Below are 23,689 nucleotides of genomic sequence, written 5' to 3' on the forward strand. Positions count from 1 at the left end.
CCGCCACAGCCAGCTGGGCTTCCCAGGCATCTGCAAAGCGCTGTGCAGACCATCTGCGCGGGGCATCTCAGTTCTAACTTTCACAACAGTCCTGGGATCTGGGAGCCATCGCTACGCCTGAGGAAACTGAGGCAGGGACAAGCTAAGTCTTTAACCCAAGAGATCGCGGGAGCGAACCCAGACCTAAGGCAGCCTTTGGTCTCCAGGGAAGGAATCCAGGCGCAGGCTCCAAACCAGGCAGAGGGCCGTGGGGAGGGGAGTGCTTCTCCTGCCCCAGACCTCCCGGAGGAACAGCGCTCTCTGCACCCGGGGCCTTTCCTAGTTACAGCCCCAGAGCTGGCAAGGCCACATCACCCGTCTGCTTCCTTCACAGCCCCTAGAGGGCCCAGTATGAGCAGGCGCTGGTTCAGAGGCCCTGCAGTGAGCGTGTGCCCGGTTCTGAGCACTATGCCTCGCAGAGCCGAATGTAAGGGGGAGGCCGGGGAACGGGGCGCCTTCGGACCTGGCGTCTCCTGTCCTTGCGGGCACTGTGCGGGTGACGGAGCGGCTTCCTGCCCCTGCGGTCCCGGGGGACGCTGACCGGCCGCGTTGCCTGCAGCTGCGGGTGAACCAGGACGAGCCAGCGGACGACGCGGCGCTGGGGACCGGGCACGGCGGGGCCGGGCACGGCGGGGCTGAGGCGCAGAGCAGCAAGGACCAGATGCGGACCAACGTCATCAACGAGATCCTCAGCACCGAGCGGGACTACATCAAGCACCTGCGCGACATCTGCGAGGTGAGGCTCGCGGGCTGGCGGGGCCGGGGGTGGAGGGGACCCGGAGGTGAGCCTGACCGCCCGCGCCCCCAGGGCTACCTCAGGCAGTGTCGCAAGCGCGTGGACATGTTCAGCGAGGAGCAGCTGCGAACCATCTTCGGGAACATCGAGGACATCTACCGGTGCCAGAAGGCCTTCGTGAAGGCGCTGGAGCAGAAGTTCAACCGGGAGCGGCCACACCTGAGCGAGCTGGGCGCCTGCTTCCTGGAACACGTGAGCAGCCCGCCCTGGGACCCCGCCTCCGAGGCCCTCACCCTGTGCGGTAGCCCCTGAACCCCCCATCTCTGCTGGGGGCTCTGCCCTGCCCCACCATCCCTGGCCCCGACCGCTGTCACCCTTCCACTCTGCTTTGGAAGTCTCTCTGCTTCTGGGGGTCCGGGTGGGGTGAGGTGGGCAAACCAAGCTGGAGAAGGCTCCTTGGAGCAGGCAGGCCTAGGCTTTGGCCCCGGAAAGGATCTGCTTGGGACAGAGGTGGGCTGGGCCACCTGCTGAACACCCTAAGGGCTGTTCTAGCGAATTCTGGGATTCCTCTCACAGTAAGCACACTGGAATTGAGGTTGAATTAGTTCTTACTTCCACTCTAAATGCCAGTTGACATTTTAGCCAAGGTTCATTGGACTCATCTGGGCTAGGTGGACTCCTTGTTTTCATCCCTCTCCTGTGGCAGTCATGTGGGGCTGAGCAGAGGATGCCTAGCTCAGCCCATCAAGGACAACCTGGGCTCCTTTCCGACTGCTAGCAGTGGGGGGTTGGGGAGGCCCTTCCACCCCTCTCCAGTGGCAGGAGGAAAGCTGAGGAGGGTGACCTCAGAAGCAGGTGGTGGGTCTGGGTACCTGAGTGAGTGTGGGAATTTGGGTCCTGTATTATTCATCAGGCAGAGTTGTGACAAGGGAATGGGAAACGGCATGTCTAACAGGCACGCTATCAGCATTACCCAGTGGGACCATCACAGCAGCCTGCCAGGCAGCCAGCTACCCTCCTTTTCCACCTAAGTCCACGAAGTCCTAGGTCAGACCTAGGTCTCCCTCTGGCTCCAGGTAGATGAAAGTTACACACAAAAGCAGGCACAGTGAGTCTCCCGTACAACACACGCAACGTGGATACATCTCTCTCACATGGTGTTGAGTAAAGTTTGACAGCGGCTGTGTTCAGATGTGAGGCCAGAGCTTTGTGAGGAAGAAGCAAAACACTGGGCTGAGGAGGAAGACAGCCCGGGAGGCACAGCCGTCGGGGTCTCTCTTAATCTCCCTCTCTCGCCTTTTGGGCCGTGATATCCCTTCCTTATTAGTATCATTGATTTCACCCAGAAACCTGGCGTACTGTCAAAATATCTGCTGAGGGCCCTGCAGAGAAAGCTAGGTGGCGACAGGCAAGCGCATGCCTGAGTTTTCTGGGGTCTTTCACGTCCCTGGGCACGATTCTGCGTGGCTTGTGCCCAAAGACGTAGGTAGACAGAGCCTGGGCTCCCTGAGCTGCCTCCCGCCCCCGCCCCCACACTGCCCATGGCCTGGTGGGGTCAGGAGGCAGCCGTCCTCACCTCCAGCTGTGCCCACAGCAAGCGGATTTCCAGATCTACTCAGAGTACTGCAACAACCACCCCAACGCCTGCGTGGAGCTCTCGCGCCTCGCCAAGCTCAGCAAGTACGTGTACTTCTTCGAGGCCTGCCGGCTGCTGCAGAAGATGATCGACATCTCCCTGGACGGCTTCCTGCTGACACCTGTGCAGAAGATCTGCAAGTACCCTCTGCAGCTGGCTGAGCTGCTCAAGTACACGCACCCCCAGCACAGGTAGGAGGGTGCTGGGGGAGGTTTGTTGAGGCTTTTAGTGTGCTGGGCACTACTGCGGGCACTGGGGTGACAGCACAGACTGAAACGTACAACAATTCCAGCCTTCGTGAGCTGTCCTTGCAGTGAGGGGCTGGGCTGAATAAAGTTGAATAGGATATTAAGTTCTGCTCTGTGCCTCTTTTATGGAGAAGATGGGGGTATGCACTTGATGGGTGGAGAAATGGCCCAAGGGCACAGCCCCAGAGGGATCTCGTAAGCCCTCTTCCACCTCTGTTCCGCCCCAGGGATTTCAAGGACGTGGAAGCTGCCTTACATGCCATGAAGAATGTGGCCCAGCTCATCAACGAACGGAAACGGAGACTTGAAAACATCGACAAGATCGCTCAGTGGCAGAGCTCCATAGAGGACTGGGAGGTGAGGGCCCAACACCCCCAGAAAATGCCGTGGGGCTTGGCCTTGGCTTTAAAACCATGCTTGCCCCTGAGAAACCTAGGAGGGCGCTGAAGCAGGGGGCCATGCTCCTAGGAGCCAGCAAACAGGAGCTAGTGTCAGGAGGGAGAGCTGGGGCTCTGCAGGGCCAGCCCGGCCCGTGTCCGAGCCCCAGGCCTTGAGCGCTGCTCCCGGAGCAGGCCTGCTGGCCTCCTTCCTGGTGAAGAGCTCAGGGCACGTGTAAAATGCCACATGCTCCTCTCAGGGTGCAGCCAGCCAGCCTCTGGGGACAGGCTGGGCCCCCAAGTTCAAGTTAACTTCTGGGGCTCCCAACAGAAGGGGCCAGGCTTGCCACAGTGTGACCAGAGACGGATTGCCACCAGTCGGAGGAGCCTCCTGGTTCCGTTTTCCTGGCATACACAATCCCCTCACGTGGGCCAGTCTCGTCTTCTAAGGCAGCACGGATGCCTGAACTAACGGCGACGGTCCTGTCCTGTTCTCTCCAACCCCGCCCACCAACCGTAAAATCTGTGAAAAAACAAGATTCCTAGGCCCCATCCTAGAAATACGGAATTAGACTCCCTGAGAGGGGGGCTGAGTGTTTGATTTGTGTTTTGTTTTGGGTGCCTGGCTTTTGCTTTCCTGATGATTGGTTCTGAGGCCCAGCCCTGACCAAGGACCCTCACAAACTCACTTATCTCAAACTGAATGGCTGCCAATAGCGCCTGGCTGTGGTTTGCATTTTCCTGGAGGAACTGGGCGCAGTAGGGCTTCATCTGAAAGTGTGAAGTCTGATGATAGGAATTCAGGTACTAAGTAACACTGAGCCAGAGGAAAACCTCCGAAACCCCCTTTAAAAGACAGGCCTCGGAAGTGACTTCCAGCCAGGTCTAATTGTTCTCTAGAGCCACACTGTCCAATCAAAGCACGGTGTGAGCCACATAGGGAATTTTGTATGTGTTAGGATCTACCTTAAAAATGAAAAAAAGGGGCTTCCCTGGTGGCGCAGTGGTTGAGAGTCCACCTGCCGATGCAGGGGATGCAGGTTCGTGCCCCGGTCCAGGAGGGTCCCACATGCTGTGGAGCGGCTGGGCCCGTGAGCCATGGCCGCTGAGCCTGCGCGTCCGGAGCCTGTGCTCCGCAGCAGGAGAGGCCACAACAGAGGCCCGCGTACCGCCAAAAAAGAAAAAGAAAAAAACAGGTGAAACTAACTTTAATGATGTTTCGTTTAACCCAGTATATCCAAAATATCATTTCCACGTGTAATCAACATATAAAATACCATTGGTGAAATAGTCACAGTCTTGATTTCATACTAAGTCTTAAAAATCGGTGTATAGTTTTCCTAAATGACACCTTGATAGGGATTAGCCACATTGCGAATGCTCACGCCACTGACCGCTGTGGGGCCTTATTTAACGGAGATGACCGACTCCTAGGCCAAACTGCCTTCTGACTCCACCCCACTTCCTCGGGCTTCAAGAGCAACCCCTTCCTCTATGGCCTGCTGCTCGCTGCAGACCCTGGCCCGACGGGGGCCGTGGGCAGGCAGGGCCAGTAAGGACCCCACCTACCGAGCCAGCAGTAGAGGCAGGACGCCGAGCCTTGCTCTAAGCCCCAGGATGGGAGCACTCAGCTCACGGCTCCCCTTGGGTCCCCCAGGGAGAAGATCTCCTGGTCAGGAGCTCAGAACTCATCCACTCGGGGGAGCTGACTCGTGTCACACAGCCACAAGCCAAGAGCCAGCAGAGGATGTTTTTTCTCTTTGACCACCAGCTCATCTACTGTAAGAAGGTACCAGAGTCACTCTTCCCTGCTAGATGGACCTGTTCAGAGCAGGAATGGAGGGAGTGAGGTCGAGGGCTGGGAGCAGCTGCCCAGAGAAAATGAGACACACACACACACACATGCGCGCACGCGCGATTCCGCTCCCTGGGGCCCTGCTGCCCAGAGAAAATCACACACACACACACAATTCCTCTCCCCGGGGCCCTGCTGCCCAAATGACACACACACACACACGCACGCACGCACGCACGTACGGTAGGGGGCTGTCTACAGAGTGAGCCTAGTGGCCCAGGGACCAGAGGGTGACCCTCAGAGTCTGACCGGCGCGCAGTGCTGTTAAGAACACCCTCCTTCCTGAAGAGCCCCTGCTCGCTTCTCAAGCCAGCTCTTCTCTTCCTGCAAACCTCAGCTTCCCCTTCCCAACCCTGGGATCCTCTGTTCCAGCTGCCTCCAGGCCTCCTCTTCGCTGCTGGCTTCTACTCCCCTTTCAAAACATGGCACAAGTGGCTGGGCAGCCCTCCTGAGCGCTGGCTCTGGCCTGGCCTCGGTAGACTGATGCTCTCCTTTGCTGCGCACTGTGGGCCCTGGCCTGCTGCCTGTCTCCGTGGCTGCCTCCCCGTGAGGCTGGGTGTGTTTAGAGACCCCCAGGCCAGCCAGTAAATGTTAACTCAAGGAGCGCCTCCTTCGCCATGGGTTCAGCATGTGGTCGTGGGCCGAGCCAGGCTCGCTCTCCCTCCCGAGATCACTTTCTGCAGCCCGCTGGCCCTTCTGGTCACAGGGCAGAAGGTGAGGCAGGGCCTCGGACGCGGTCAGGAGGATGGTTCAGGCCGCGGGGCCGGGCAAGCAGGCGGGCCGGGGGGCTCACGGCGTCTCTGGCAGGACCTTCTCCGCCGGGACGTGCTCTACTACAAGGGCCGACTGGACCTGGATGGCCTGGAGCTGGTGGACCTGGAGGATGGGAAGGACGGGGAGCTCCATGTGAGCGTCAGGAACGCCTTCCGGCTGCGCTGCGGCCCCTCGGGGGAGAGCCAGCTGCTGTGCGCCAAGAAGCCCGAGCAGAAGCAGCGCTGGCTCAAGGCCTTCGCCAGGGAGCGGGACCAGGTGCGGCTGGACCAGGAGACAGGTGCGAGAGCCCGCTTGGCCTGGCCCCACCGCGAGGGCCCACCCAGCCCTCCGTGCCCCCGTGCCGGGGAGCCGGCATGACCTTGGGACTGTGAGAGGCCGGTCTCACACGGGCAGAACCTCGGGGTTTGGCGAGGCTCTGGAACACGTCGTGGCTTCGGCCCCAGGCGTGGGTCACTGCCCCCCGCCACACGCGTGCACACACTCCATAGGGTGGGAGCCTCTGCTCAGTTGGAGTGGGAGGTGGGCGCCGGCCTCCAGAGGCCTCCCCCTGCCCCACGTGAGCAGGGCATTCCCCTCCTGTCCTTGGGCCCCTGGCCATCACGCTGGGCGGTGACCAGGTCGGTTCTGGATCTGGCAAAGGAGCCGCCTCCACAGGGCCGAGAAAGGACAGTAGGCACCAGCCACGTCGGTGAGCCGGGCAGGGTGAGCGACGGGGCAGGGTGACGAGGGAGGCCGCCGAGAGGTGCACCAGAGCGCCCCTGCGGAGCACGTCCTCTGCCTGGGCGGCCGAGCCAGGCTGGTGGGGCGGGATGCTGAGCCCCCGAGTACCGTGGGCAGGGCCGGGTGCACAGAGACTGCACTGGTGCCAGGACAAGAGGACTGTGGCGGGGGGGGAGGAGGGGGGTGTGGGAGGGCAGCTGTGGCTCTCATTTGTGGCCCCTTCTCAGGCTTCTCCATCACCCAGCTACAGAGGAAGCAGGCCATGCTGAACGCCAGCAAGCAGCAGGCTGTCGGGAAGCCCAAAGGTAAGCAGGTGGTGGTCCCACCTCCACCCACAGCAGCCCGGCCCAAAGCAGGGTCAGCTGGGCCTGGGTCCTCAGAGGTGCCCACTGCCCTTTGCAGGTCTGTGTTCCCAAAGGTTGGTGGTGAGGGGCCGCTGGTGAGGGGAAGCCTGCTTAGGCACGCGGTGGGTATTCCTGCTCTCTAGCCCCACAGGCTCCCGGGAGCAGCACGGTGCTGTTCGGTGCCAGCTTTTCCTTCCCCAGGCAGGGCTGCTTCCTGGCAGCCGGCCTAGGCACCTCGTGGCAAGGAACTAACAGCCTGTTCCTACAGAAACGTTGAACGCCCCCCCAAGAGCAGCTCCAGGCCTCACGCCTTCCCACGACCCCTGGCCATCCCCCCTGCAGACCACGGAGGGCAGCCCAGGCCCTTGGGTGTGGTCAGCCCCAGGGGAGCAAGGGTGGGTGTTGGAGGCAGCCCGGGGACGGCCCGCTGCCCCCACAGGCTCTGCCCTGTGCCACGCGGCTCCCAACACACCTCCGACCCCTGCTCTCTTCCCCTGCCCAGCCCTCAGCCGGCCCTACTACCTGACACGCCAGAAGCACCCAGCTCTGCCCACCAGCCTGCCGCAGCAACAGGTCCTGGTGCTGGCAGAGCCCAAGCGGAAGCCGTCCACCTTCTGGCACAGCATCAGCCGGCTGGCGCCCTTCCGCAAGTGAGCCCACGCCCCGCCAATGGCACCATCTGGACCTGCCCCGCCGGCGGGCCTCCAGCTTTTCCTCCCCGGCCTTCCTCTGCCTGTTACGCAGACTGGAGGTGGGAGGTGCGAGGTGCCCCCATTCCCGGTTTCCTCCCCACTACTGGGGCGCTGGAGACGCTGGCTGGAGAGGCAGGCCCCCAGCACGTGAACCTCCCGCCACCCTCTCGGCCTGTGCGGGGCCTCCTGGGAGCCACAGCTCAGAACCACCACCAGGCCAGCACGTGTGAGAATGCCGCTTTGGACCCTCTTCTTGGGACATCTAATCGTCCCTCCTGCCCCTGGTTTCTCTGGGCAGGAGACGTCTCTGCCTTCGGCCACCTGCAGAGCCAGGCTGTGTGCCCCTCTGCCCTCCTGTTCTCCTTGCAGGCCCCCAGCTGGTGAACCAGGCAGCCTGCGTCCCTGGTGGGTGGGAACCAGGAATTCTGCACACAGAAACATCTGGCCCAGAGCCCACCCGTTTTTGCTTCCCAGCCCCTCTCTAGACACTCCTGGCTGCTGGACACCCTCTCTTCACTTGTGATGTGTTTGTTTATAGTGGAAAGAAAACCATAGTCAGCTGAATACTTCTGTCAGGGTTTGTGACCAGTCCACCTGTAGCTGTGGGGTGATTCCAGAACCTGGTTCCAGTATTTTTTGTTCAGATTTTGTTTTTCTAACGGTAGAGAAAAAGAATTGTTAGGGACACAGAAAGACTGCCTTACCCTAAGTGAGCGTGAGAAGCCATAAGGACTGAATTCTGTGGCCCGGCACCCAGGACTGACCCACGCAGAGGCTGGTGGGCATGTGGGTTGGAAGGAAGCCCACATCCCACAGAGGAGGGGCACCAATGAGCGGCCAGGGCCTGGCTCGGGGCACGGAGCCGCCCCTGTGGCCACGGGAGTTCAGCAGCATGTACAGTCGCTCTTGCACTACACCTTCTCCAAGCCAGAAACCACATTTAATTTCATAAAGAAACTTGTGAAAAATAACCTGGCTGCCGGCCCTTGTTTTCTGTGCATTTTCTCGTCCGTCCCCTTGCCACTTACCTGTTTCTACCCCAGGCCTTTCCTAAGACTAGAGGAATGAGCTAGGCCCCCAGGGCTTTGGTGGACAGAGGCTTCAGAGAGGCTCCGGGTAACTGGGAGCTGTCTCAGCACCTCCCTGCCCGGCTGCTTCCAGAGTCAGTCTGTTTAGCTGAAGTGAGTTTGGGGGACAGGCAGTCCGTAATCTTTCTGGGTCTCACCTTCCTCCTTGGTGAAATGGGGAAGGATGTGTCTTCCTCCCAGGAGGACCCAGGCCACAGGACCACAAGAGGAGGAACAAGGGTGGCTTCCCTCCCCTTACCCACAACCTGCTACCTTCACACCCGTACATACTGCCCAGGTCACTGGGGCTGAGCCTGAAACCCCTGGACTTCCTAACTTAAGAGACACTACACCTTCCATCCAGGCCAAGCCACCTGGAGACAAAACCTATGGGGAAAAATCATGAAAATCACAATATGCAACACAAGTCAATCTTTATTGAAAACTGCAGTATTAATACATAACAATTCTTGTTACAATAAACGTGCTTTTAAGAATTTTAAATCTGAGCTCATCTACTCATCAGATTGCATAAAAAATTAAAATAGTACGAATTTACACATAATGGAATTGGCTCAGGATGGGTGTTCCATTCCTTTGTATTGATTGACACCTTAAGTTCAATGCAGAGGTGAGGGGGGCCTTTAACACTGGAAGACAATGCTGACTTAAGTTTTAAAAAAGTACTATGAGAACGGTCTAAAAAAAAAAAAACAGTATTCCAAAATCCTTTTAAAAAAAAACAAAAACCAATTTCCTAGTCAGTAACAGTGGCTCCCTGGGGTCTCTCTTGAGTGGCCATCACAGTAACCCCGCCAGGAACACATGAGAGCTGGCCTCAGGTCCAGCCCAACTGGTCTACCAACCACTGGTCTGCACGAGGACCTACAGGAGACCAACAGGGCTCAGGAGGCCAAGCCAAGACACTTGTCATCTCCAACACACCAATCCTGGGAGCACAGCATCCCCTGAAGCTCACTGCAGGCTCCCTGCACAGAGATGCCAGCCTCTCCTCGTCTCCCTGTCCCAAGTGACTTGACGTTTGATCCCGGGGATTCAAATAAGATTACCCCAGAGGTTTTCTGTTCAAGAGAATAGGGTGGGGAAAGAGACAAATCCTCTGAAACATGTAAGATCAACTCTGCAACTTTCTACCTGAAAAGATCAGACCCTCCTTTGCAGGCTGTCCTCTGCAGGCTCCTTTCAGAAAGCTCAGGTTGAGTAACAAACAGCTCAGGACAAAAAAACATACCAACATGTGAAATGTGCTAGAGGAGAGTCACGCGGGCCACCCTTCCCCTATGCCAACCACTCCTCTCTAGAGACACACCCGTCCTTAGAAAGCACCAAGAGAAGAACCAGAAGCTGCCCCCCACCTCAAGCCCCACACCCTTAAGCCTGCCCTTGCACGGCCAGAGGAAGTCAGGCAGGCGTCCCGTCTGGGCAATGCCCAGGCTGGCAAGAACGGGGGTGTCCAGCCGTTAGCTGCCAGATAGGGAGAAGGTGGCCCAACTGGTCTGAGTAATACTGTTTCCAAATGTTTACAAAGGACAGGTGAAGAAGTCTGGGTTTCCTTCTTAAAAAGCAAGCCCCAATACTGATGCGTCTGGTGCCTGCCATCCTTTCTCCACCTGCTGGCAGGACAGCACTACCAGAGATTAGTACATCCCAAGCCCCAAGAATCTGTTTCCTCTTGTTTGAAGTGCCGATGCCAGCAGATGGAGCGAGGCACTGCATGCCCAGCCTGGGAAGGGCAGGGCACGTACCAACCAGTTGTCCAGCCCACAGCTCAGAACCACATTCGGCTCCTGTAAATACTACATTTGCATAGCACTCAAGAAACAGAGTCACATAATACAACTGGTAGGCTTAATAACCAAACCAATAAGAATGCTGAGAAAAGGGTGAACACAAGAGACGTAAAAGATTCTGGAAGCGCTTCTGTGCTTGTCACCATGAATGGCCCTGGCCCGGATGCTGGCCTCAGTTCTCAAAGGCAGCAGGATGACGGGACCATCACTCATCGTGAAACGTTCAGTCACCTGGCCCAGATCCAAACAAGATTTCCCTAAGCAGAGAAACATACCTTCTAAACCTTAGGGGAAGGCTGAAGAATAAAATTTCTTAAAAATATTCATGAAAAAAAAAATATATATCCATGATGATACCTATGTTTATAGGAATTAGTTCCTTTACTTGCCTGTCTCAACTTCTAAAATAACTGTAATTTAGCTGAAAGACTCTCAAATTAGGAATGTCACATATAAAAAATGCAGAATTTCTCTGAATGTTCTACTATTGTGCTTAGGATATCAAATTATGCAACTTTATAACAGAAGCTCTATTCCTTAGTTAATTTTACTGGAACTAAATGCTGCTAAAATTACAACATATGATAGTTTTGTTACTATTCATTATATCCAGATTCTCACCTGCTAGACAAGATCTACCTTCCATATTTGGTAGCTGATGCCGATAGTTTCAAAATTAAAAAGGTTTCCACAGAGATGTATTCCATAATGCAAAAGTATCTGATGAAGTCTCCCAACTCAACTTCACAAAAGGGAAATAAGATTTTTAAAGAAATTACAGGGGGGAAAGTGTTTATAAAGCTGATGTAAATGGGGAGAAAACGAAACCCACTCTTTTCTTTCTCTTGAAAACACCATTTAATTCAGTGCTCGTGAAAACACTCACCCTGTGTGTGCCAAGTCTCAGGCAAGCTGGAAGAAACAGCCTATATAATTTCTCATAACTTCCTCCTGAATTCAAATGAGTCCAATCCTTACAGGTAGTGGCATGTGTGTTTCTGTGTGTGCGCACACTGGGACGTTTAAAAAGCATATCCTAAACTCTCATTTTCTCCTATCTTATTACGCTAAACTGGGGAAACCAACTTCTCTGTTCAGCCCCTGGCACCCTTAGAACATATTGATATTACAAACCGTCCACTATACAGATGGAATTACCAACAAAGAGTTGAAGTGGACAGTGTGCCTGGGGTAAATGGCTGCTACTCTCACACACACACACACACACACACACACACACACACACACACATATGAATACACACATACAAAGGTGGGTTAAGTGCTCTTGAAGCAATTTAAAGTACTTATCAGTAAACACACTATGTTACAGACATTAGAAATAAATCTTCTGTTTACAATGATCCATGCAAAAATATTCCTAAAACTCTTATAAAATAAAATGTGAAAAAGAAAACTATGAAGAGTACTTACTATAAAAAATAAGGTTACCAAAGGCTCAGGGGTCAGGTATCCACTCACCATCCGGGGCTGAACGCCACCCCAGTGCCGGAGCCCTGACCAGCTGCCGGAGCCGTAAGGAGAGAAAGGCGCCCTCCCCACCTGAGGCCCACAGCACTCGAAACGACGACGGGGTGGAGCAGGGGCACCCCCGCCCCTGACAGACCGCTGAAAGGGAACAGCCCTCACCCCCCACCCCCTCCGACTTCATCTGAGGACAGACACACACACACACACCCATCGATACAAGTTGGGCACATTTAGGCAAAAATTCCTCTTGGTTTCTTATGTACAATATTCAGATTTTAAACACAAAATCCTTTCTGTGATAAGTTCTGGCAGGCAAACACGTTCTGATGCTGCCTGGCCCTTTGCTGTCCACACGTGCTTTGTGCTGAGTGTCCCCAGCCACGAGAAGAGATGGCCAAAGGGGCTCACAGACAACAGGCGCCAGCCCTTTCCTCACACCTCCCCACAGCCATCTCCACGAGCGCCCTCCAGGTGGTCTCAGAGGACAAGTCCCCATCAAGTGCATGGGCTGAAACACAGCCACAGCCCTGCCTCTCTACAAGGAACAATCAATATCCAATAAAGTTCTGTTCCCTTTTAAAAGTTCTTAAATATACAACTTTCTTCATAACACACAGCTGAATGAAGTCTTTGCCTTCTTTGTGAGAGGAAGAACAACAATGCCTACATATGTTTTCAGGTGACTCAGACATTTCCCGGGCGGGTGGGGGTAGGGGGGAAAGGAATGATTTTTCTAAGCTAAATAAAGGTGAGGCCAATACCTCCTCCAAGTGTGGCTGGTTCTCTCATATATCTCCCATCCCAGGAAAATAATTTAGCTCTACATAGGACTTTTCCATTAAACATATAGAAAACATCATCTCTATCTGTAAGAGATTTGTAATGAAAATTTAGATGGCAGAGAAAATTGCTTTGCTGATACATAAACCACCTTGTGTCCCTAACTGGATTCATGGTAATCCCTAAGGACGTCCACATCACACTGACCCCACAAGCCTAAATGGAGAGAAAGCCATTAACCTGGCTGCACCCCAAGCAGCGGTGGCCTCCCCACACTCTCCCCGTCCCTGCAACTCTCTCCCAGTGCAGTCCGTGCAAAAGGAACAGATGGGTGGAAACTAGAAGTCCACGTTTCCAACTGGCAACCCACGTCAACCCCAAAAGGCTGAAGAATCATCAAAGAGATTTCAGATGCTCTATGAAGAAATTCACTTTAACACTTATAACTTTAAGACTTTGCATACATTACAACAGTGCATTAGTGATACAAGTTGTAAAATACTTTTCCATTCCTTTGGATTTTGCATATGATGGTTCTGCATCAGTCACTGCAGGTAGATTGAGCAAGCTTTGTTTTTGTGTTTTTTTAACATGCATTCAACTAGATATGATTCAGAACAGATTAACACTCCCTTTTTATCATTACAGTTAGCTAAAAAATTGCCTGGCAGCCCACCAAACAGGATTTGCTTTAAGACCAACCCACAGAGTCAGTTGGAGACTGAGGGTGCTAGGACCTGCTGGGCCGGCCGTAGTAGTGTTTAGCTAAGTGTCGAGAGCATTAAGAAGAAAGTCCTGGTTGGAGGCACAAGGCCTGCAGCACCAGCTGTGGAACCTCCATGATGTGACTGCACAGCTCCATCCACAAACCTGGGGGGTGGGGAGAAAGATGGACACAGTCACACACAGCTCCTCTGGCACCACTGCTCAGGAAAGGAGGCATTCAACTGGAGGAGGAGATCCACTAGGACAAAAAGGGCAGCAGCAAGAGAGGCAGCCGTGCTGGTTCCCACGGACCCCAGAGACTTCCAGTTACAACTGGAGTCCTACTTCCTGCAGGAGGCGGGCAGGAGACTAGAGCACAGCCCAGGTAAGGGACACAGTGCAGAGGATGCACAGCAAGAACTCATGGTTTCCTTCTTCTTTCCTCTGCAGAGTCCCAATAAGGACAAAAATTTAAACGCTGCATTGCCTTTGGATCATCAGGTAGCATTTTTCTTGGCAGTATTTAAAATGACACAGATCTCCCATTCTCCTCTTAAAAAAATGCACTTTAGTCACAAGCTGGCCTCGGGCTTCACCAGTCACTTACGTTTGCAGGGTGATCACCACTGGGGGGGCACATAGCTGTAGGTGGGCGTTCCTGGGGCCCGATACGTGGGCACGGTGACGGGGTGGGGGGCGACAGGAGTTGGGGAGTGGGCAGTCAGCAAGGTACCTGGAAGGAAGAGCAGGCATCTCAGTGGAGGGCAGCACCCCACCACTGCTCCCTCTTACAGGGGAGCTCCCGCCCAACCCCCGTGGCAAGGCGGGAGGCAGACAGGAAGAGGGGATGGCTCTGACCCACAATGCTCTCAGAACTCTTGATTATATACAAGTCAAAGCTGTATAAACACAGCAAGCTCGCATGGATAGCATGTCTGCAGAAGCCTTTGGGCCTCCTCTCCATAAAAGCATACCGTATTATTTTTCCAGATGAGGTGATAAAAAGAAAACAAAAATATTATTCGGCCTTAAAAAGGAAGGGAATTAGTCACATGCTACAACACGGATGAACCCTGAGGACATTATGCTCAGTGAAATAAGCCAGTCACAAAAAGACAAATTCCGCATGAGTCCACTTATACGAGGTCCCTAGAGGAGTCAAATGGATAGTGACAGAAAGGAGAATGGTGGTTGCCAGGGTCTGGGCCAAGGGGAAGGGGGAGCTGTTTAATGGGTACAGAGCTTCAGTTCTCCAGGACGAGAAAGTTCTGGAGATGTGACACCACAGTGTGATAACACCACTGACCTGTACACTTGGGTTATGGTGGTAATAAATAACTGGAAGAGAGGGAGAGAGGGAGGCGGAGGGAGATTCCCAACTACATGAGCTTCTGAGTACCGTAAGCTAAGCATGTTTTCCCTGAAACTGCAGAAAACTCGGCTGTGTCCATTCACGGACAAGCACCACCTCGAAGCTACAGCCTCACCCGGCAGCCCTCCTCTCCTCCTCCTTCCTGCCTGCACCCACACCAGGGCACCCACACCAGGGCACCCACACCAGGGCCTGCCATCCCCACCCTCCATGTGCCGCAAACACGCAGTTTCTATCTGTGCCAGACTCTCCTCCGCCTTCACGGTAAGTATGGGAAAACCAAATAAAAGAGTGACTCTAAGCAGAAACACACATGGTATCCTGAAACACCATTCTCTCCTGACACGTCTTCCTTATACTGAAGTCTAGGAAAACAAAGAGGGAACTATATCTATATCTATATCTATATCTACATCTATATCTATATATATATATATATATACACACACACATATGTATTTTTTTTCTAAAGACCCAGCCATGGGCAACCAAACGCATTGTGTGTACCTGGCCCCTCACCACAGACAATTCACATGCCCACAGGAGGTAACCTAATCCCTAGACATTCAGTCAAGCCCTCAAACACTCCAAGGTTCCATGGAGACAGGCCCATTCCAGCCACGGGTCTCTTCTGTCTGTGGTTTATTTTCCAGACCTAGGGGAAGCCTGGGGAGATAAAATCAATGTACGCCAAAGGATTTCTACAGGCAGCTGTTATCTCTATGAACACGAGACCGGTTTTCCTAGATTCATAGAAACATCCCCGTTCAGACAGCTTGGCCTGCACTGGTATCCCACACTGAAGGGGAGGATCAACAGGGCCAGCCCCCAGATCACAAAGTACCCCCCCCTCTGCCCAAGCTCTATGTGCTCGCCATAGGCATCTGGTCACTCCTTGTCCCTACAGCCAAGTGACTCAGCTCTCCAAAAAAAGTGGCCCCATCCCATTTGGAGACGGCTACTCAGTCATGGTCTATGGAAAAGGTACTTGGTTCATGGTCTAAACCCCACACTCCAGTCTCAACTGAAAGGAGAGCGAAGAGAAAGGAGGGGAGGTAAAGAAAAACACAACATGCCACTTCTTCCCAAAAGGATCAGATGTCCTTCCACACAACCCTAGCCATGAAAAGTCAAAGCCAAGGGTCAGAGTACTGGTGAGCTCTCCCTTCCCCCAGCCCTCATGCCATCACAGAGCAGGCACCCCAGGGCCAAGGACTCACCCGCTGACATGGCCATAGTGGTCCCCGCCACCATGCCCATGGTGACGCCGTTGCCTCTAGGCGGAGGGATGGCAGCAGGGTACACCGTCGCCGGCATGCCGTTGGGCTGCACCACTGTGGTGTGATGGATGACGTGAGGGGGTGCTGCATACAGGGGCTGGGGGTAGTACGTGCCTTGCTGGGGAAAGAAGAGAGACGAGGGCCACAGGGTCCCACACCCAGAGGGTCAGAGCCCCGAGAAATCGGCCATTCCCACAAGCACAGTGCCCAGGAGACCCCGTAAGACTCCCACAGCGCGCCCCAGGCCTACCTGTGCGTACGGGCTCTGCTGGGGGTAGGCACTTCGCACGGGGTACACAGCGGTCTGGTAGGGGTTAGGGGAGGAGGAGTACGGTGGCACCGCCCCGCTGGTGGGGGAACAGGACACTTTGTAAGGTGTGCCAGGAGTGTAACCTGAAACAAAGAAGCCCAAAGCCTTCATTCAAACCCACACTCGGCCAGACACAGGGGACGAACCAAGCATGCAGCGAGGAACGAGGCAGTGTTCCAGCCCCGACCACAGTCATATCTGACACCTCTGCTGAGATGTGGCTTCACTGCTTAGACTTTATGTGCAAGTATTTTTTTTTTCGGGGGGTGGGGAGAAAGTTCTACCGAGTGCATACTTACATAGGAACAGGGAAGAAACACTGGTCCTGTCGGAATTTAAATTAGCACGCCCTTGCTGGGGCGCAATTTGGCATTAAAAGTATGTATGTCTTTTAACCCCACCATTCTACTTCTAGAAATTTGTCTTAAAGAAACAAGCACAGCACATAAAAAGATGCTCAACATAGCTCATCATCAGGGAAATGCAAATCAAAACCACAGTGAGGGATCTATCGCCTCACACCTGTGAGAATGGCTATGAATAAAAAGAACACAAATAACAAAAGTCGGTGAAGCTGTGGAGGAAAGGGAATCCTCATACACCGTTGGTAAGAACACAAATTGGTACAGCCACTATGGAAAACAGTATGGAAGTTTCTCAAAACACTAAAAATAGAACTACCACATGACTCAGCAATTCCACTCCAGGGTATTTATCCCAAGAAAACGAAAACACTAATTTGAAAAGATACATGTATCCCAATGTTCATAGCAGAATTATTTACAATTGTCAAGATAGAAAGCAACCCTAAGTGTCCATCAACAGATAAAGAAGGTGTGGGAAACACACACATACATATGGTCGCGCACGGGAATGTTACTCAACCATAAAAAAAGAAGGAAACTTTGTCATTTGCAACATGGATGGACGTGGAGGGTATTATGCTAAGTGAAATAAATCAGAAAGAGACAAATACTGTATGGTATCACTTATATGTAGAATCTAAAAAATACAACAAACTAGTGAATATAACAAAAAAGAAGCAGACTCACAGATATAGAGAACAAACCAGCGGTTCACTGGAGAGGGAAGGGAGGAGGGGGGCAACACAGGGGTAGGGGATTCAGAGGTACAAACTACAAGGACACACATAGGGAATACAGCCAATATTTACAGTAACTATAAATGGAATATAACCTTTAATAACTGTGCATCACTGTATTGTACCCTGGTAACTTATAAAATACTGTACATCAACTACACTTCAATTAAAAAAGAAAAAAAGAAATAAGCATGGATTTGAACAAAGGCTGAACTGTAAGCATGCTCATCACAGTGTTGTTAATTACAGCAAAAACAAAAGGAAAAACTTGTCGTTTAAACACCAGGGTTTTGCTAAAAAGACTTCTGGGTCTAAGGTACAGCAGGCTGAACACATACTTTTGCCTTTGTCCCCACCCAAAATGACAATAAAGCAGATTAATAAATAAAAAGACACAAAGCCACACAGATCAAGAATAGAGAAAAGACATTTTAGAACCTAATAATTTTGGAATCTTTTTAAAAGTACAAGTGGAAAATAATTTAGCAGACTCAAAAAAGCTGTACTCTCAGCCAGCAGTGAAGAGGGTCAAGCAGCAGCCTGACACCTGGAAAGCCCCTTCCCCTAGACCTAGAAGCTGTCAGCATGTGTTGCCAGGAAGTGACGAAGGACCACGATCTGGAAGAGGGATTCAGAGGCTACCTGGTAAGCAGTAAGATGCCTGGCTCCCCTCCTGACTCCCCATTCCAACGGAGGAGTTTTTCTCCAGGGAGGTTAAGAGAGGGTCCCTGAATTGCCGCGTTCATAGCCCACTGATTTATACAGACTAAACCACCAGCAAACTGTGGTACAACCATACAACAAAATACTACTACTCAGCAACCAAAAGGATAGAACTGCTGATACACATAACATGGGATAAATCTCAAAAAAAAGAAAAATACAATATGCAAAAGAAGTCAGACACAGTAACACATGATACAAAACTCTAGGAAAGACCAACATAATCTACAGAGACAGAAAACCAATTAGTGGTGCCCAGGGGCCAGAGGGCATGAGGGCATCTTTCACAGGAATGAAGTCCCTTGACTGTTTGTGGTGTCACACATCTGTATACATGTCCAAACACACCAAACTGTGCACTTATAAAGGATGGCTTATATGCAAATTATACCTCAATAAAACTGCTTTCTAAAAAGTCTGAGAAGCCATTTCTCATTCACTAGAACGGCTGAGATGGCAGAGTGCTCACACGAGTTCCATGGAACAATACAACTTCTCATAAAGCTACAAATATACTTCCCATAGGGCCCAACAGTTCACTCCTAGATACTTTCCCTAGAAGAATGAAAACATACTTCCACAACAGGACTTGTAAAAAATGTTCACCAATCTTACTCAGAATAGCCAAAAGGTGGGAAATAATCCAAATGTTTATCAAGAGGAAAATGGGTAAATTATGATACATCCATATAAATACTACTCAGTATCAAAAGGCAAAAGCATGAATGAATCTCAAAGCATGCTGACCTTTTAAAAGACATCAGACACAGAGCACACACTGCATGATCTCATTTTCAACACTTAAATAAACCTAGCTATGGTGACAGAAGTCGGGGGAGTGGTGTATGATTTGGAGCGGGCGAAAGGAAAGCCTAGGCGCAGTGGTTGAGAGTCCGCCAGCCAATGCAGGGGACACCGGTTCGTGCCCCAGTCCAGGAAGATCCCATACGCCGCGGAGCAGCTGGGCCCATGAGCCATGGCCACTGAGCTTGCACGTCCGGACCCTGTGCTCCGCAACGAGAGAGGCCACAGCAGTCTGAGAGGCCCTCTTACCGCAAAAAAAAAAAAAAAAAAAAAAAAAAAAAAAAAGTGCTCAGTATTTTGTTTTGGGTGGTGGTTACATGAGTATGACAATTGTCAAAATCCATCCAAACGAACACTTAATATGTGGGTGATTTGCATAAATTATATCTCAAACTTAAAAATGAGCTGAGTATTAAAAAAATGAAAGTTTAAAAATTTTAAACCACTTTATTGAACTGTGTTTAGCGGTGTACTTATATTTTAATCTAAAAGAGAAAAAAAGAATGAATGACTTCCAGGATATACACTAGGTTTTTTTGTTGTTCTTTTTTTTAACATCTTCCTTGGAATATAATTGCTTTACAATGGTGTGTTAGTTTCTGCTTTATAACAAAGTGAATCAGCCATACATATACATATATCCCCATATCCCCTCCCTCTTGCGTCTCCCTCCCACCCCTCTAGGTGGTCACAAATCACCGAGCTGATCTCCCTGTGCTATGCAGCTGCTTCCCACTAGCTATCTATTTTACATTTGGTAGTGTATACATGTCCATGCCACTCTCTCACTTCGTCCCAGCCTACCCTTCCCCCTCCCCATGTCCTCAAGTCCATTCTCTACGTCTGCATCTTTATTCCTGTCCTGCCCCTAGGTTCTTTAGAACCATTTTTTTCCCTTAGATTCCATATATATGTGTGGAGTCTCAGGATTTGGAAAAGCAACGTTAAAGACAAGAGCAACGTTAAAGACAAGGCAAAAACAAATATGGTATTTGTTTTTCCCTTTCTGACTTACTTCACTCTGTACGACAGACTCTAGGTCCATCCACCTCACTACAAATAACTCAATTTCGTTTCTTTTTATGGCTGAGTAGTATTCCACTGTATATATGTGCCACATCTTCTTTATCCACTCATCTGTTGATGGACACGTAGGTTGCTTCCATGTCCTGGCTATTGTAAACAGAGCTACAATGAACACTGTGGTACATGACTCTTTTTCAGTTATGGTTTTCTCAGGGTATATGCCCAGTAGTGGGATTGCTAGGTCATATGGTAGTTCTATTTTTAGTATTTTAAGGAACCTCCATACTGTTCTCCATAATGGCTGTATCAATTTACATTCCCACCAACAGATACACCAGTTTTAAATGATCTTTTTTTTGAACCACAAGTCCCCCTTTCCTCCAAGGGGCCAAGTCAGTCCTGGAGACCCACTGAGAACCATCATGCACTTGGTGTGTCTGGGTTCACTAAGACCTTAAATGCCATGTTTCTCGTTTATTCCCCAGAGTGTCCCTCATGGTGTTCATGATGAAGATGCTGGTAAAGGTGTTAATGCCCCAAAGTCACACACATCAGAGCAGGTGCTCAGACAAAACCAGATCCAGCTGCACTGAGCAATGACTCCTTTGCCCAAACCAGGTAATTCCCAAGCTCAGCTCGTATCTGTTTTAAGGAGAAAAGACCCTCACAGGTTTCCCTATTTATGTGTTTTAGAAAAAAAATTTTGTATTGAAGTACAGTTGATTTACAATATTGTGTTAGTTTCAGGTAGACAGCAAAGTGATTCAATTATACACACACGGGTTTTTTTCATATTCTTTTCCATTACAGGTTATTCTAAGATATTGAAATAGTTCCCTGTGCTATACAGTAAATTCTTATTACTTCTCTATTTTATGTATCTATTTGTATCTGTTAATTCCATACTCCTAATTTATCCCTCCCCTCTCCCTTTCCCCTTTGGTAGACTGAAGTTTGTTTTCTATGTCTGTGAGTCTGTTTCTGCTTTGTATATAGATTTGTATTATTTTTTAGATTCCACATATAACTGACATCAATATATTTGTCTTTCTCTGTCTGACTTACTTCACTTAGTATAATACTCTCTAGGTCCATCCACATTGCTTCAAATGGTAATTATTTCACTCTTTTTTATGGCTGAGTAACATTCCAACATACACACATATACCGTGCCTTTTTAAACCAATCACCTGTTGATGGGCACTTGGGTTGTTTCCACGTCTTGGCTATCGTAAATAGTGCTGCTATGAACACTGGGTATCTTTTCGAATACGAGTTTTTATCTTTTCCGGATATATGATCAGGAGTGGGATTGCTGGATTATATGGTAGCTCTATTTTTAGTTTTTGTTTTATTTACTTATTTGCTTATTTATTTATTGGCCACCTAGCACAGCTTGTGGGATCTTAATTCTCTGACCAGGGATTGAACCCAGGGCCCCGGCAGTGAAAGCGCCGAGTCCTAAACACTGGACTGCCAGGGAATTCCCTATTTTTAGTTTTTTAAGGAACCTCCATACTGTTTTCCATAGTGGCTGCACAAATTTACATTCCCACCAGGTTTCCCTATATTATTTTGAAATTCATTAACTATTATGTAAGTAAAAACAATGCCAAAATTTGAAGACACCAAATTTCAATACCAGTTTTGAGCTGAAAGAGAGTAGAATAAAGAGTCTCAGGATTTGGAAAAGCAACATTAAAGACAAGAGCAGTTAAATCCCTCTCTCTAGCTGCTCATCTGCTGGTCTTTAAGAGGGACAGAAAAGGAAAGTGATAGTTTCACAGGTATATACATGTTAAAACCCATCAAATTGAAGCTTTAAATACATGTACTTAATTGTACACCAATTACACCACAATAAGGTGGCAAAACATTTTCTTTAATTACAAAGAAAAAGGTAATCATGAAAGCCACTAACTTCTAACCCTGCATTGACACTCCCAGGAGACGGCTCAGCGATAGCTCCTAATTCCCCATAAATGACTGACTACATCAGAGGAGGAAATGAGGCGCTGGTGCCTGGACACACTTGTGACCAGTCATGGTGATGGAAGCACTGCACCAGGGCAGAGTGCTGCCAACTGCCAGAGTGCATCACCAACATCACACGCCATGCTTGGGGCCAACAGGGCTTGTCAAAAGGTCCAGCCCTCTTGACAAGGTGTTGACTTCAGGGGAAAACCACAAGGAAAGAGACCACCAAAACAGCAGCACTGACACAGTCCTGGCTGGCAAAAGCAGGAGCAGGTCGTCTCAAAAACAGAAGCTTGTGGATGAAGGCAAAGTAGGTCTGGACAGCTCCCTCCACCGCGGGCTACCCTCTCCTTCCCACTTCTCACAACCCTGCAGCAGCGGCATCGTTGAGTTAACTCACAGGGGAACACTGCTAAACGTGGTCCCACTGGCCTGAAGTAAGAGAGCCTCACTGGAGTCACTAAACTCACATCTGACCAAAAGGATATCAGGTTTTTATAAAAATGTCGGAAAATCAAAATATTCACAGAATTAGCATATTTTGAGAACAAGTGCTAGACTTCAAACTTGAAAATCACGTTCAGAATTTCTGGTGCTAGCCAGTTTTCATAGGTTAAAAGGAACCAACCAGGTCCCCCCCTTTCTTCACTGTACAATTAAAAAACATCCATGACATAGATGAAACAACTGGAAATATAAATACTGATTGTAGTATTGATAGTATTAATTATAGTTATTTTTTAGGTGTGATGATATGTATTTTTAAATTCATCTTTTAAAGATAATACTGAAAAACCGATGAATGTGATGTCTGAGATGGGCTTCAAAATAATATAGGGGAAAGTGACAGGAGTACAGATGGAAAAGATCAACCGTAAGCTATTAACTGCTAAGTCTAGGGCATGGGCAGGTGGACCCCGTACTGTGTACTTGTGTATACTTGTAACTGCTGAGGCTAGGGTGTGGGTAAGTGGCCATCATCCTGCTGTGTACTTATGTATTTTTGTTATTTCAAGTTTTTCATAATAAAAAGTCTTTCAAGGTGTTTTATAAAGGTTAGGTAGATTTATGGATTAAAAGAGACAAGAGACATAACAAACTCAACTTTATAAAATATTCAACATGTAAATTTTGAATAGATCCTATTTCCAAATCTTTTTTAAATTTTTTGGGACAAATGGGCAAATTTAAATATGAATTATAAAATGAAATGAGAGAATTACTGCTTCTAAGTATGATAACAGTACCACAGTCATGCAGAAGAGCATCCTCATTATGTTATGTTGAGGGTCAAACTGAAGCCCACAGGACAAGTGCCAAAAAAGGCTATAACTCTGAATTGCTTCAAGAAAAAACCAAAAACAAACAACAAAACGTACACACACACTCATCTTTATATGGTAGATAAAGCACATACGGCAAAATGATAACTGATGAATCTCGGTGCTGGATATTATGGACATTCACTACACTGTTCTCTCAACTTTTCTGTATATTTGAAAATGTTTTGTAGTAAATAAGGTGAAAAAATTATAATGCCTTCTGATGGTGACACACAACTGAGAGAGGAGCTAAGAAAACCTTCCAGGAAACAACAGTCATGCAGGAGCTAAAGGGACAAGGAAGGAAGCGGCAGAGGTCCCCTGCTACTAGGAGAGGAACATAAAAGCTTTCTGAGCCTTTAAAAAGGCCGTAAGCTAGGAAGGCATGGCTCTTCAGCAATCTGATCTGAAAGATAACCTGGCAGCTAGGTACTAGCTGGAAAGACAAATAAAGGTAAAATATGCCAATGTTCAATACATACACAGCCAACCCTCTATG

At 50.1% G+C, this 23,689-nt stretch overlaps 2 protein-coding genes across 4 annotated transcripts in view; one reads left to right on the forward strand and one right to left on the reverse strand.

The window, feature by feature from the left end:
- The window catches only part of LOC307187565 (rho guanine nucleotide exchange factor 4), a 79,374-nt gene extending 70,522 nt beyond the window's left edge, over positions 1-8,852 (forward strand). For 2 of the 3 annotated variants that reach the window (XM_079923764.1, XM_079923766.1), the window contains 8 exons: positions 599-775; positions 848-1,027; positions 2,370-2,602; positions 2,887-3,016; positions 4,694-4,825; positions 5,699-5,942; positions 6,613-6,690; positions 7,232-8,852. In XM_079923764.1, the coding sequence (XP_079779890.1) occupies positions 599-775; positions 848-1,027; positions 2,370-2,602; positions 2,887-3,016; positions 4,694-4,825; positions 5,699-5,942; positions 6,613-6,690; positions 7,232-7,383 (1,326 nt within the window). In that variant the 3' untranslated portion in view covers positions 7,384-8,852. Of the gene's footprint in view, positions 1-598; positions 776-847; positions 1,028-2,369; positions 2,603-2,886; positions 3,017-4,693; positions 4,826-5,698; positions 5,943-6,304; positions 6,368-6,612; positions 6,691-7,231 lie in introns of those variants that run through there. The other variant, XM_079923765.1, reaches the window with a different exon arrangement.
- A 53-nt stretch (positions 8,853-8,905) lies between these two features.
- Positions 8,906-23,689, reverse strand: part of FAM168B (family with sequence similarity 168 member B) — a 37,954-nt gene continuing 23,170 nt past the window's right edge. The window contains exons 4-7 of the mRNA XM_079923767.1: positions 16,177-16,319; positions 15,867-16,044; positions 13,882-14,007; positions 8,906-13,439 (exon numbers count right to left, since the gene is read on the reverse strand). Of these exons, the coding sequence (XP_079779893.1) occupies positions 13,895-14,007; positions 15,867-16,044; positions 16,177-16,319 (434 nt within the window). The 3' untranslated portion in view covers positions 8,906-13,439; positions 13,882-13,894. The remainder of the gene's footprint in view (positions 13,440-13,881; positions 14,008-15,866; positions 16,045-16,176; positions 16,320-23,689) is intronic.

Source organism: Stenella coeruleoalba (genome assembly GCF_951394435.1).
Source record: "Stenella coeruleoalba genome assembly, chromosome: 6".
NCBI classification, from domain to species: Eukaryota; Metazoa; Chordata; class Mammalia; order Artiodactyla; family Delphinidae; genus Stenella; species Stenella coeruleoalba.